The sequence below is a fragment of the Centropristis striata genome, chromosome 10 (assembly GCF_030273125.1).
Source record: "Centropristis striata isolate RG_2023a ecotype Rhode Island chromosome 10, C.striata_1.0, whole genome shotgun sequence".
Lineage (NCBI taxonomy): Eukaryota > Metazoa > Chordata > Actinopteri > Perciformes > Serranidae > Centropristis > Centropristis striata.
The window spans coordinates 29,996,611-30,011,506 of record NC_081526.1 but is presented as its reverse complement, the minus strand read 5'-3'; the positions used below and the strand labels follow the sequence as shown (position 1 = coordinate 30,011,506).

The following is a 14,896-nucleotide window of genomic DNA, read 5'->3' as shown; positions in this document are numbered from 1 at the left end:
CATACATTTTAAGACCTAGAAAACCCTTTTACTGTATTTTATTTTCTATATTGACTTTTTTGAATGATCTTGTGTCTTTGCTGTACTGTTTGCTGGACAGTATGTTCTGTATAAGATACCAGATACTCACAATTTCTATTGATCTATCTATTGTCAAGGGCTTTAAAGAGTTTGTGATCTTGATGGAGGAGATACACTTGAAGAACTAACTTTTTAGTTTTTTAAGTAAATGACTTATACCTATTGGATCTTTATTGAAGAGTGAAAAAGTATCTTTAGAGACACGTTTATTGCAGGAAAAACTATTGCTCTGAAATGGACAAAAAGTAACTTCAACCTCTCTCTCTCTCCCTCTCTTATTATACATATATATATATATATATATATATACCATGGTTTACTTCAATTTCTCATTCATTACCACTAAAGGTTCATTTGTTAGGACAAATATAATGATAACAACAAAAATAGCTCATAACAGTTTAATTTAAGTGCTGACATCTAGACATTCTCCATGGTTTTCTTGGTAATAACCAAAATCATTATCAAGAAAACTATGGAAGCTCTTGAATTAAACTCTTATGAGCTATTTTTGTTATCATCATATTTGTCCAAACAAATGTATCTTTAGTTGTACCAGGCATTAAAAACTGAACAAGAAATTGAAAAAAACAAGGATGGTCTAATAATTTTTCCTAGACTGTTTATATATATACATACATAGACAAATGGATAGACAAATGCTGGACACAAATATAGAGATGGGGTTATTACATTAAAAGTAAAGAAAACAAACGACATATCAATGTGCTTGTATTAACTTTTATTTGTCAAGGCTTGTGAACTAGAACAGCAGTTAACTTTCATTTTTCATTTCAAAAACAAAAGTGACCTGAGTTACACATGCACACAGGCGAGTTTATATAATCCCATGGTTTCCTGGAACAGAGCAGGTACTTTCCATCAGCCTTCCACGTACCACGAACGGGGGAACAATGTTAAGTGAAATTAAACAGTGCATCAAATATAAAATTGTTTTGACAACATTCTTATTTTTTCGTTACCTGATGTCTTCTTGCATAATTATTCTGTAGAATGGCAGAGATATATTCAAGGCACTATATGGATCTGACAACTAATACCATAACTAACACCTATGATAATTGCAGTTTGATTGTATACCGAAAATTAATGTTATTGTTACATATTATTACACAAAAAAAGTTTCAACCAAGGCAGTGTCACATGTAAGGCATTTGTTTGTCTTTTCTCCCTGTTACCTGTTCACTTGAATGTGATCAGATATTCAGGATAAGCCTGGCTGTCGTGGAAGACAATGAACATGCCGGGAGTGGTCATATTGTCCACAACGCTGTCGTACTTGTCGACGGATGCGGTGCCCTTGGCCGGCGGTGTGATCATGCCGGATTGTCCGGCGGTGAAATCTCCCGTCAGCACTCGACACACGTACATGCACTTCTCCCCATTTGGATTGGGTCTGGAGTAGGTGTTTTGGGCGGAGTAATTAGCGTTGACAGCAAAGTATGTGCCCTTGCCATAACAAGTAGCTGAAAATATAGAAAGATATGAAGTTAATCTGTGTAAAACAAAGTACTTTTGTTTTTCAAGTAGTGTTATAATGTTCAGAAATAACTGAATAACAACTGTAGTGTTCTGAACATCCATTAAAACTAAACTTTGCCGGTCGTTTCTTTAAAAATGTAGGTTTATTTTACTGCACTGTAAACTCGTTTTTATATTTTTTTATGTCTATTGTCTATTTACAAAAACACTTTATCCTGCTACACTTCTGTGCAATATAAATATTCTATTTTTTTACAGTTTTATATTTTATATTTATACTTTATCTATGACATTCCAGAGTACAATCACTGTGAGCCAATGCAATGAAATTTTGTTCAATGTGCATATTTGTATGTATGACTTAATGACAATAAAGTCTATCTAAGCCTTTAGTGATAATTTTGAATATTGATGAAATCATATAATTCTAAAACTACTGGGGTACAGTATGACCAAAATGTCAAAATATGTGATGTAATTGTAGTGTAAAAACTACAAATCAGCATTATAAGGAATGGTATGTGTCACATTGGACTTGTCTTCAGGTTTTCAAAACAGATAAAGAAAATGTCAGTCGCATATTTCTGACATGACTCACCATTCTTTCCTGCGAAACTCCTGTTGAAGCCGTGTTCGTTGATGTGAGCCACTGTGTCATGGGCGGTGCCATGAAAGAGGCGTCTCTCATTGTTCTGATGATTGTTTCTTTGTTCCATGCCACGCCTCTTGATCTGCAGGGTTTTCCACAGGACTGGGTTCTGGATCCTCTCGATCTAACAGGAGGGAGAAGTACATTATTGAGTGTCTTATTTTATGCCTATTACATTGAAGGCTTTTTCTTTATCATAGACTTTTTTGGGGTATACCTGTTATGCAGTGATATTTTATAAACGTTTGACACATTTTAAAGAAAATATGAGTAAGTAATTCAAATGGAGAGAATTGTTGGAAATTACCCCTTTAAGACATTTTATTTGCAAAAATGGATATGAGGACAGATGATGGAGATGTACCACATAAAACGTCTCTAATTCATTACATACAGCGAATTTTAAATGTTATCTACCTTGATCGGGGTTTGTGGGCATGTGGCCTGGAACAGGGTCAGGATTTCTTTGTACTCTGGTGTCCCAGCCTTAAGCGTGACAGCGTGACTCGTGGTGTTGGCTGGCATTGCTTCCCAGTGCTCAGGTATGTCTTCATCTAGGGGCAAATCAAACAATTCCATTTTTGTTCATCCTGGCATAAACAATTTATTTGCATGTTTGTTTTTCGCAAACTTGACAACCATATAACCATATATAGTCATGGAAAAAAATATTAGACCACCCTTGTAACTAAGGGTACGTTTGTTTGGACAAATACAATGATAAAAACAAAAGTTGCTCATAAGAGTTCAATCTAAGAGCTGATATCTAGCCTCATCTTGATAATGATTTTGGTTATTATCAAGAAAACCATAGAAAATGTCTAGATATCAGCTCTTAAATTAAACTGTTATGAGCTATTTCTGGTGTTGTTATCATTATATTTGTCCAAACAAATGTACCTTTAGTTGTACCAGGCATTAAAATGAACAAGATATAAAAGAGAATAAAGGTGGTCTATATTTTTTTCCATGGCTGTATAACAATATATACAGTGTTTCCTAGTATATTATGCACCGTATTCTGGCTTCATAATGGAGATATGATCATCATTTTTCATGCATTAATTTGGATGTTAGACAGGACAGAAAAGCAGGGTTGTAACCTTAGAATAGTTACCTTTGAGTTTGTCAATGCGCTTGATCTGCAGGGTGCGTCCCTGGCTGTCAGTGGCAGGTCCCTTTGGCATGGTGACTGTGTAGTCTTGACCCTGGACTGTAACTTTTACTTTTGTTAGTTTCTTTTCCAAGGCTTGCTCGAGCTTGAAGTTGGACATTGAATCAAAATTTTGGAACTGAAGCCCCTGCTGCTGGTACTGCCAGGCCACCACTGTGCCCGCCAGCTCCACGTTCTTCTGCAGCTCCTCATTGTCTCTCGCCAACTTCACCATCTCATGGACATCATGGCTGGCTCCGAGCACGTCCTTGCTGATGCCCTCGATGGTGACTGTAGCTTGGCCATTCTTGCTCTCAATCCTAATTGTTACGCTCATTGTCTTCTGGATGTCAAGAATGCGCTGGTGGTCTGCATCTGAGAACCTAAGGATGGAGTCATCTTTGATGCAGATGCTGTGTTGCTCTTTGGATATCAGGTCGTTGATCCATTGCTTGGCTGAGGCTACTCTGGCCTGGGACCCACCGCAGATGTGGAAAGAAGCAGGGCTCACTTTCTGAGCCTCAATTACAAAATCCCCTTCTTTCTGTGGCTTGTCACTACTTCCACCAACAAACAATGCTGAAAGAACAAATTCCAAGATCTACATTAGCATTTTAATTTTAAAAGTCATTATGGGTGAAAGAATATGAAAACCAAAATGATCCTTTTCACTGTACTTACATTTTAATGTGGAGCCGATATTTCTCCAGAAGCCTCCTTTCTCTTTTGCTTCAGTTGCTTCTCTTTGGTGCATACTGTTGTAGAATTCTTTAAGCATGGGTGGCTGGAAAATAACTATCCGAATTGTCTTCAGGGTCGTGGAAGGGGATTGGCTCAACACATCAACCACTGCATCCAACATGGCGTCTGCCACCTGCCTTGCCTGTACATTACCTTGACCTAAAATGGTACAGCATTCAATTACAGACCATTACTAATGACTTCGTACAAGTGTGTAGCAGTGCTGGAATGCAGTCAAGAAAAAGTCAAAAAAGACTCCACAACTTTACAAATGATAAACACCACATACTGCTAATAAATCTCACCTGTGCCGATGGCAGGAAATGAGACAGAAGTGTCTGAGTTTGTCACACACATTTGGAGTGCCTCCTTCACAACCCTCTGGATTTTTACTGGGTCCGTCTGTCCAGCAAGGTGAAGGATCTTCTTACATTTGAGATTGCCTGGCTGGGTTGTTATCATACCGGGATTGGGCAGGGCACCTAAAGATGTAGACAGTAAACTTGAATGCCTTTTGAACCTTGAAAACCATGTGTGTGTGTGTGTGTGTGTGTGTGTGTGTGTCATGCATCCTTACAGTTGACCAGAATTGGCTTAATAATTGATTTTGTATCCATGATCCATGATTTTGTAACCAGTCATTACACTGCCAAGCACAAGATCGTTGTGCTGTGCTGAGTTTTTACACTTGTGTAAATGTTTCCTTACCAAGTTTTTGACATTCTGCTTCAACAGCCTGACCTGCTGCATCCAGAATAGCCTTAGATACTCCTAGAGGAGAAAGAGATAAAAGCATCCATATTTATCAATATATAAATATAAAAAGGAGGACATGGTTCCGTTTGGGATTCGTGTGTGAAATATGCTGCCTTGCAGGGCATAGTACATGAAAGGTATTTACATATTCATTAAAGGTATTTACATATTCCCCCTCCCCTCTCCTCATGTTATGCTATATCTCTTTTTTTGGATGTGAGAGGACGCTGGTGCTGTTTTTTTCGCCGCTTCTCAATCTGAAGTTTGTTGTATGTATGTTTATGTATATGTCCACCCCTATTGCCTGTTAAGCGTCTTTGAGTGTCTAGAAAGCGCTATATACATTAAATGTATTATCAATACTATTATTATTATTATTATCAATAAATCTAAAATAGTCCCATTTCTGGCTATCCTTTACCTGACTTCAGAGAGAAATTTTCATTGGAGGAGTTGACGATGACATCACTGGTCTCCTTGGTTATGTCTCCCGTGACAACCTGTACAGCCACATTTCCCATTTTGGTCTCATGCACTCCTGAGCCCGAGACAATTTTAGAGAAGGGACCTTGAAGGAGTAGATACAAATAAAGAATTAAAGCCCATTCAGTAAAGATGTTTATTACAAAACCAAAACTATTCCGTATTGTTAAAATTACAAATAATAACATTTGAGAAAATTGTAGAATGTAACTGAACAATCACACATACATTTGAAATGTTTATATTAGGTGTTCAAATTGATTCACTCCATAATGATATGCTTGCTGAGGGAACTGTTGTTTGAATCCTTACCTATTTCTATAATACTGGATTATATATTATAATTAAAAACTAAAATGTTGGAATAATGTTGCCTACCTGGAGATTGTTGCGGACTTGTGGGCTCTGGAACAAATGCGGCATTGGGGAACTTCTTTGCAAATTCATCACTAAAAACCTGGAGACAGAATCACAGAGGCAGCTGATAATCAGACACAGACGGCAGCTCTGGAGACTGAGAAGTTACTAGCTAACTAGCCAGTCATCCGTCTTCAAACTAGTGAGTACGACACACTTTAGCCCTCCATTTATGTGTGTGCAACCATAACAATTAACATCAATTTTAATGTTCTTTTGAACTAGTCAAATGACAAAAAACACTTCAATGTCCGTTCTACTCTAATTCCATTTATTTGATTCTGACAAATAGCTGCCCAGAGTGTTTCCTGCACTCCCCCTCAAACAGGACTAAAACCTAAAGAAAATGTCATTGTTAGATTTTAGTTCTGCTGTTGGGGCATGAAGTACTACAAAGCTTGATTTCTTTCCTTACCTGGATAGTCTGTGCATCTTTCGGGTAAAGGATGATCACAACCTTCTTAAGGTGCTTAGGTTGTTTCTTGCTAAATGCTATGATTTCATCAAACATCAATGAGGCTACAAGGTCTTTTGGGAAAGCCAGGTTTCCTGTGCCGATGGCGGGGAAGGATATGGAGGTCAGACCACTGTCCTCTGCCTTGTTCAAGCAATCCTTGAAAATGCCATCCAAGATCTAGAAGGCAAAGCAAAAATGTTCTCAATATCTAATGTTTGATGTATATAGTATTCCTCAGCTCTTAGAGGAAAGAGAAATTTGAAATCACAAGAGTCATATAGCTCATGATGTACATGATGTAACACTTTACCTTTTCGGCAGTGCCTTGTCCATTGTCCCAGTGAGGTGAAACAGCATGAAACACTTGTTTGCTCTTGAGCTTGCAGCCTTCAGTGACAATGATGTCGCCAAAATTTCCACTAGCATTGTTTGCATTTACCAACTGCTGAAGTTTGGCTCCGGCCGCACTGAAGATGGCAGTTGAAACTGCTCCTTTGTTCAGCACAAGATCTTCAAACACAGTATTAACGGTCACCTCCGTCTACGAATGTGTTAACACAGTTTTATCAGTTTCATAAAATTCAGGTTCACACTACATTTATTTTTAAAATAGTATCAGTATGAGTATCAGTGCTGTAAAAATCAGCCATAAAATAGTTGTGGAACAACTATGGGGATAACTGTATTACTGGATTGAACTTACGTTGGCGTTCTCAATGTTTCCTTTTGTGAGAGTGACGTCCAAGCCCTCTGTGGTCTGCACTTGACCCAAGCAGTTTTGGTTAGATCCAGCATCCCCAGTATGTTTCACAGGGAGAGCCTTGGCGGTTTTGGTTTCTTGAGAAAGACTGACACCTTGATTACCAAACTCCTGTCTGACAGCTGCCTCCATAGCCTGAACAGTGATGTCATCATTGTTCACTAAATGGATCCTCTTCAAGGTGTTGTCATCATACTTTTCATCACAGTGTTCCTTGATTGCTTTGACAATGGTGATTGCACACAAAGGAAGAGGAAAGCCTAGGTTTCTGCTGATGGCGGGCAGAGCCACGGAGATGCAGTTGTTCTCTTCAGCAAGTTCTAAGCTTCTTTTGACGGCTCTTTTCAACTTTGCTAGGGCCTTATGTGGTTTAGCTGCTTCAAACGTGGGTCCCACTGCGTGGATGACTTTTTTGCAGCAAAGGTTTCCCCCAGCACCAGTTATGACACACTCCCCTGGCTGGAGTTGGCCTTTCGAGTTAATTATTCTGTCACATTCATCCTGCAGCTGAGGGCCAGCAGCATTAAGAAGTGCTGCTGAAAGACCTCCATTATGTTTCAGGTCCGGATTAGAAGCATTGACAATTGCATGCACTGGGTAGCTGCACATATCTGCCTTGCAAACAGCTATCTCCACCCCGTCAGATGTCTGAAGCTGATACACAGGCTTTAGTACTGGTCTTTGGGCCGAGTCAACCTGTCCACCACTAGTGTCATCAACCAGCTGGACCAGGCAGCGAGTTTCATTCCAGAGTGAGGAAACATACATGGCTTCTTTATCCTGAAAGAACTTTTTTGCTCCAGGCATGGAGACTTTAACATTTTCAAAGTGGACAGAAGAGACCAGGTCTTCAACCACACCCTTGCCCTCTGCGACATCAACTCTGGAACCACTTAAAAAGATGGCCTCCTTTCTGTAAGATACCTCCACTTTGTCTTCCATTTGCTCCAACCAACGTGTGTCAAGTGTTTTAATGTATTCAACTATGGCATTGGGCTTGACCACAACAGTTTCTTCAACTTGAGCATTCTGCGTTAAGGAGTCTTCAAGTTCCCTGCAAACTTTTATGACACTATCCTTGTGACCAGAGACCACGACTTGTTGCTCAGTAGTGTTGATTCGAATTCTCCTGTATGACCTACTGTCTGCATTCTCCAGCTGATTGACCAGGTCACGCCATTCTGACTTCTCCAGGACCTTACTATCTTCAACATCAATGTATTGAGATATTAGCAGCTTCCCCAGATGGTCTTCAGCAACATTCAGATCTTCGTCGGAAGCAGCAAGAAGTTGCACCCTGTGTGCATTGATCTCAAACGCTGCATTTATACCACTGGATGTCAGGAGAGCATTTGTGAGCTCCTCTGGTTGTTCATCCTTCAACAAGTCAAGCACATAGTTATCTATTTCTAAATTCTGTCGTTTTAATGCAAACATTGCATCATATATGACTTTGTTTGCTGCCAAAATCTCCTCTCTAAGCCCAGTTAACATCAAACCATCTCGACTGTCTTTCCGAAATGACAATTTGAGTTCTGGGTACACATTTTGCAGCTTGTCCTGAAGACCATCTTGACACAGGATGTGGTAAATAGACGCTGACACTTTCATCTCTTGGGTAACGCTCGATTTCTCCCTCTGAACCCTACTGACAATCTTGTTTACGACTTCACGAAGAGTTTGCTCTAGTCTGTTCACATCAGCCACGAGACCAACAACTGATAGGACACAATTGCCTTCATCAGGCACCACAACTACATCCTCATTCACCAGTGTTTCACTGATCTTCTCCTGACACTCTTCCCATACGTCTGACTCTGGCTGAAGCTTCAAGGATCTGAATGTTAACAGCGCTTGTGCAAATGCTGACTTCACGGTATCTCTCCACTCTTTGGTGATGTCTTCTGCATCTTTTTGCTGCAGTAGTGAAGCCATGGGGCTCAAGCGCACTGTAGATTGGTCGAGGTTTACTTTGCAGAAGTCTTTTGCCAACTGACTATGAATGGTCTTTGCTGCTGATTGATTGTCTTTTAGGTATCTCCAAAGAGCGCTGTCAATTGGTTCAGATACAGCAGCAGGGAGTTTTAGTGGGGGCTTATCTTTGCCATAGAGGACTCTTCCCAAAGATTTATAGAAAGGATAAACTCTTATCTCTTCCTGGTTGATGTGATGCTTCTTCTTCTTCCCGATTTTCTGAACAGCTATGGAAAAAAAATTACATCAAACATTACATTATCAGATTTTGTAGAATTCATATAACGTTGGCAATTTCTCTTATATTCAATGTGAACTGCAAATGATCTACCTTTATGGTCTTTAAATGTGATGATGACAGACTGCTCCTCTTCATTAAGCTCAAGATTTTCCACATCTCCACCTGCAGTCTCAAAATAAAGGCGGAGGAGATCTTCACCAAAATTTTGTATGTCGTCAACTATGACTCGGTTTGTGACTTCAAGAGGCCGGGCTGTTAGTCCCTTCTTTGAGAATGTTCTGTTTTTGGGGCATCTTGTCACGAAATCTGTGTTTTCTGTGAGATAGTGACAGAAAATTAAAGGAGTTATGTAGGAACATGTTAAATAACACAAAGAATAAACAGCACGTAGTGCTTTTTTTGACAACAGATTCAGCCTTGAAGGGACGTTTTTTTTTAAAGAGGAGACGAGGAGGAGTTGTCTGAGTAACTGCAATAATGATTGATGGAAAAGTTTAAACATTTTCCCAGAGGTAAAGATGCTTCCAGCAACATAGTACATATAAAGTGCCTTGCAAAAGTATTCATACCCCTTGGATGTTTCACCCTTTTGTTGCTTTTACACATGAAATCATGGTCAATCAAAGTGAAAACAGATTTTTACAAAATAGTATAAATTAATTAAAAATATATAAGGTAAAATAAATGATTGCATAAGTATTCATACCCTTTAATATAACTGAACTAATTCAACAAAGCTCCAGCTGGTTAATGCCAGCAGTGTCACAGTTAGTGAAATGGAGATCACCTGAGTGCAGTTGATGTGTATCAAGTGATCGTAGTATAAAAAAACATCTGTGTCTCGGAGGTCCAGCCTCTGGTTCATCACTATTCCTGCTACAATTGTACCATGAAGACAAAAGAACACTTCTAGTAACTCAGAGAAAAGATAATTGAAAAGTATAAGTCAGGAGGGTTTTTTTGCAAATTCTTTTTAAAAAGGCCAAATTATATCGACCATGATTTCATGTGTAAAAGCAACAAAAGGGTGAAAATTCCAAGGGGTATGAATACTTTTGCAAGGCACTGTTACCCACTTACGAGTTTATCTTAAAATGAGGTCAGATTTTGTTTGTATTTGCACATGCAGGAGCAGGTGATAAGATGCACAATCACACTAATCCACTGATTGACAGCCAATGGCAGTAAAGAGCCAAGGGACATTACAACGTGCACACATAGGCAGAGAAGAATAAGACTGCTAGCCTGCAAATGTGGATGTAAACAATTATGGTTTTAAAATGTTTAAAATTTAACTGTGGAAATGTTTAAAAAAGGAAATAAATGCATCTGATTATTATTTTTTAAAGATACAAAGCTTCACATATTACATTTTAACATGAATAGACATTAGACAATAGTCACTGGCTGCATATTAATGGCATGCATTTTGCAGCAGAAGCAGCAACAGGTGTGCATTATTTCTAGATGCTGAACTGAAAATCACCAGGGGTATGCTAGAGATTATACAGGTGAATCCTTGATTGTTTTTTTTTTAATTAAAAAACTTTTGTATAAAGCATGCTTGAAAATAATAACACACACATGCACACGCACACGCACACAGAGTATATTAGTACCTTTTTCACTCTGAAATGTCACCACAGCAGAGGAGATGTCACGGAGAACTTCAAGTGTGAAGTTTTGGCTGTCACATGGAGCATCGGCATCCATTAAAACGTTCTCCACCAGCATCTCCAAAAACTCCTGGTTCATCGTCTCTGGAATATTTCCTATAACAGCCAAGGTGGAGCACGGCTCTTCGTCTGCTGTCTCCTCTTCTTTGTCCTTTTGATCATCGGTGCTCGACTGCTTGTTAATCACAGCAACATCTGCTGTTAATGAGACAGAAAAGGTTAAGTGCCTGGGCACACATTTCTTAATGAAGTGAGATAAAGTAACACTAAATAACAGCCAACCATGAAGGACATCTCTATTTGTGGGAGGTTTATTCCAAGTATTAAACTGGGTTGGATTTTTTAGATGACCACCCAAAGAGATTTCCCTACACCTCCCAAAAATGTTATTTATATAATGATTAATTTATTTTTTAGAGCTCCTCCAATTTCAAGCACAGCTACAATGGATTTGCAGCTCGCCTTGGCACCACAATAATATAATCCTGCTTTTTAGAGTTGATATTTGATAGTGTTTATCATTTTCTAAAAAAAAAAGTTTAAAAAGTGTTAGATGTCCTAAACAAGACTACAAAGTGATCAACATTTCCTAAGTAAGTAAGTAAGTAAGTAAGTAAGTAAACTTTATTTATATAGCACCTTTTACAGACAGAAGTCACAAAGTGCTTCACACAGAAATCATACACATAACATAAAAATGTACATACAAGTTTTCCTAGAGCACAGTACTTGTGTTTTCACATGTCTTTATAGCCTGTTTGTTACTAGGAGTGGTGTGCACCCTGTCGTCTGACTGGAGGAAGGAATGGGAGTGGCTCAACAGCCATTTTAGATAAATCATTACTGACTTTGAAGAAGTCAGACACTACCAGGATGTGGTAATTTATCCTCATGTAATTAATATTTATATGACATTTAACCAAATACCCAGATAGGCTATAGTAGAGCAAAAGAAAAGGTAGACAGAGGGAGAGGGAGAGAGGGAAAGAGCACAAAATGAGAAGTACGTGGAGAGAATGGAAACTGAAACTTATTTTACTTGTGCTTATTTAATGTTATTATGTGAAAGTCTGTGGTTTAGCAATAAGCTGGCCTGTGTGCTAAACTAAATTGGTTCAAAGCCCAGTATGAAAGTGTAGCAGAGTAACTTAAGCCATTAATGGAGTACACAAAAATGACATGAGAAATGTAATGTGCAAAAATGTGCCTGATAAATAGAATACCACTTCACAAAAAAATCTTACACAAAAAATATACAAAGGTGTGGTTTATCTTACCCGAAAGGGAATATTACATTCGACCAGAGAGGATGTGGCCACAGTGGCAAATCAAAATACACATACAAGTTTTGCACAATAAAGAAAAAATTCAGTTCCTTTTTTATAAAAAAACTGCTGCAGTAACAACTACCCCATGTTGTTTCTGCTTTTAAAGACTGTATGGCCACATGCAAAGATATTATATCTACTGCCAACTTGATGACCCGTTCACAGAATTTAGGAAAAGTGCCACAAAAGTCTATGGTCACAGCCCAACAGGGCTGTGACCAACTGTGTCCAGGGGACGCTAAAAAGAGATGCACACGACTCGGACACACTTACTTTTGCCATGGTTTGTGGCTTATGAAGTCCCTAACGTCTGCTAAACATAAGTGGTGTTTTGAAAATGAGCTAAAATGTAGTCAAATGTACTTTTTTTTGTTTCTTTATTTAAAAAATCTGATCACATGATTCAGATATTATGCATATATCTGTGGTAATGTAGCATCAGCTTTTTGCTTATTATTATAATATTAATATCATCTGTGAAGATGTTTGTTCATCTGTTTGTGTTGTGTCTTTTAAGCCACCATGTGTTTTCTTCATTTGCAGTGTGTTGAGCTCTCAGGGCCACCACAGATATCACCTTTGATTTAAAACTGCACTTAATGATTTTACAGACTACTAATTAAAAACAAATTTCACTTTTGACTTGAGGAATGCCTTACAGTTTTTATTTCTTTTCAGTTTGAATGTGCCACAAAAAAATGACCACAGAACCTTTATTTGTTTAGTGATTGCTAAACAAGGTTAATCATTTTAGCAAATGTTCTGCTGAACACATAGACGTACATGAACAAATTTATTTTAAAAATGTACATATTGATATTAGAATTTAAATAGAAACACTTAAATTGATAGAATGATGGTAAACCTGTATTTTGACTTTTTTTTGTCACTGTACTACATAAGATGTGTTTTTGAGTTAAACTGTTCAAGAAACAATTGCATTAAAAAAACAAGTCAATCTTTTATCACATTTAACATGAATAACTGTTATATAATATATTTGTACTTACAGTTCTTGCGGACTTTTTCGGCTGGAGTTTCCTGTAGAGAATGGTGGAGAATTTTTTTTAAACAACTTTGACATCTCACATAACCAGTTTCACATGGCACAGTGCCCTAAATGTTAACTGGGTTTGAAAAGGAGTCCAGTCAGGCAAATTATCTGGGGTTTTTCCAAAAATAACATCACATTATAACATTTCCCAAGTGTTTTATGCATCTAGTTTGTGCCTCTATGATATCTAAACAGCAGGAAATAAGAACAACATAAATCTCAGAATGCAGCACGGCCTGCGGGAGTTTATGACTATTCACATGACTTAAGGGAGACAGTTTTTTTTGTCTTCTACAGCTTATCCCACACTGATCAGACAAATTGTCCCATTAGAATCTGAGAAGGGTCAGATAAGGAGGAATAGTTGAATATCATTACTTGAGGATAAAACAGGAAGTAAACGCTATATAATTGACTTGCACCATCACTATGACACTTTTACAGGTCCCATTAAAAATGACATCATAATAAAGTACTCAGGGTTTTAAATATAATCTCCGTGGAATTAAAACACACATTTTATACAGATTTACCTGTGGTGGTGGTGGTATTGTTGTTGTTGTTGTTGTTGTCTCGTCAGCAGGTAGGCGAACTGTCACCTTCAACACGCCTTTGTCTAAACGGATCTCGTGCGCCTCTTTCTTCAAAACATTTTGCTGGTCTGCAGAGGTGGAAAAAGTATTCAGATCCCTTACTTAAGTAAAAGTACTAATACCACAATGTGAAATTACTCCACTACAAGTAAAAGTCCTGCATTCAAAATGTACTTAAGTGAAAGTACAAAAGTATCAGCATCAAAATGTACTTAAAGTATCAAAAGTAAAAGTACTCGTTATACAGCATGGAGCCAGTTAGTTTTTTTTTTATATATTCCAAATATTATATTAGATTATTATTATTGATGCATTTATGTATACAGTGTTTTAATATTCTCAAGGTAGGGCTCATATTGACTACTTAATATACTGTTATGAGGTTTATTTTAAAAAGTGTCTAATCACCTAAATTTATTGTGTTTTTTTATGTTAAATCTTGACCTGAAAAGTAACTAAAGCTGTCAGCTAAATGTAGTGGAGTAAAAAGTACAATATTTGCCTCAAAATGTAGTGAAGTAGAAGTATAAAGTGACATAAAATGGAAATACTCAAGTAAAGTACAAGTACCTCAAAATTGTACTTAAGTACAGTACTTGAGTAAATGTACTTAGTTACTTTACACCACTGCTGGTCTGTGAGAACAGAAACACACTCAGTAAACAAGCCTAATGGTAATAATCGTTTCTTATGGACAAGGTTAGGTAAATTAGGGTCTAGTTTTCCAGGCCAAACTTACCCTCCTCTCTGCGGAAGCGCACCACCGCCGTCTTGCTGCCTTTCGCATATTCAACTTCGCAGTCGCCACCGTGAGCTTTCTTACTCTGGAAGTGTTTTATTAACTTGTTTTTTAGTCTCGGTAAGTCGTTTTCCTCAAACTCGACGAGCAGAGCAAACGAATATGCGTCCGCCATCGCTGCTGGCCCGACTCCCTCTGCCCTGCTTTAGTTTCACTTTTGTTTCTTGTGAAATGATGACACGATGACTTTGGATTTTTTTTTTACGGTGTTGTTGTCGAGTACGGCCATTA

At 38.1% G+C, this 14,896-nt stretch overlaps 1 protein-coding gene across 4 annotated transcripts; it reads right to left on the bottom strand.

Moving 5' to 3' along the window:
- Nucleotides 1-808: 808 nt before the first annotated feature.
- parp14rs1 (poly(ADP-ribose) polymerase family member 14-related sequence 1) lies at nt 809-14,780 on the bottom strand. 4 transcript variants are annotated; one of them, XM_059343649.1, is made up of 17 exons: nt 14,606-14,780; nt 13,807-13,934; nt 13,230-13,260; nt 10,835-11,089; nt 9,306-9,530; nt 6,944-9,201; nt 6,551-6,781; nt 6,199-6,417; nt 5,745-5,823; nt 5,305-5,451; nt 4,836-4,898; nt 4,433-4,609; nt 4,068-4,286; nt 3,351-3,965; nt 2,651-2,787; nt 2,183-2,357; nt 809-1,568 (listed from the first exon to the last, which is right to left on the bottom strand). In XM_059343649.1, the coding sequence occupies exons 1-17, from the start codon at nt 14,778-14,780 to the stop codon at nt 1,285-1,287; spliced, it is 5,418 nt and encodes a 1,805-aa protein (XP_059199632.1). In that variant the 3' UTR covers nt 809-1,284. The 4 variants fall into 4 exon arrangements, with proteins under 4 accessions (XP_059199632.1, XP_059199634.1, XP_059199633.1 ...); XM_059343651.1 differs by having other exon boundaries at nt 10,835-11,086; XM_059343650.1 differs by having other exon boundaries at nt 13,230-13,264; nt 13,814-13,934.
- Nucleotides 14,781-14,896: the final 116 nt, after the last annotated feature.

What these genes read in the sequence shown, in the direction of transcription:
- parp14rs1 (XM_059343649.1), bottom strand. Translation starts at nt 14,780, where the DNA reads ATGGCGGACGCATATTCGTTTGCTCTGCTCGTCGAGTTTGAGGAAAAC. An exon ending in GACATTTCAGAGTGAAAAAG is followed by an intron (nt 9,531 to 10,834) that starts GTACTAATATAC and finishes ACTATCTCACAG; the next exon opens with AAAACACAGATTTCGTGACA. An exon ending in GACAAGGCACTGCCGAAAAG is followed by an intron (nt 6,418 to 6,550) that starts GTAAAGTGTTAC and finishes TTTGCCTTCTAG; the next exon opens with ATCTTGGATGGCATTTTCAA.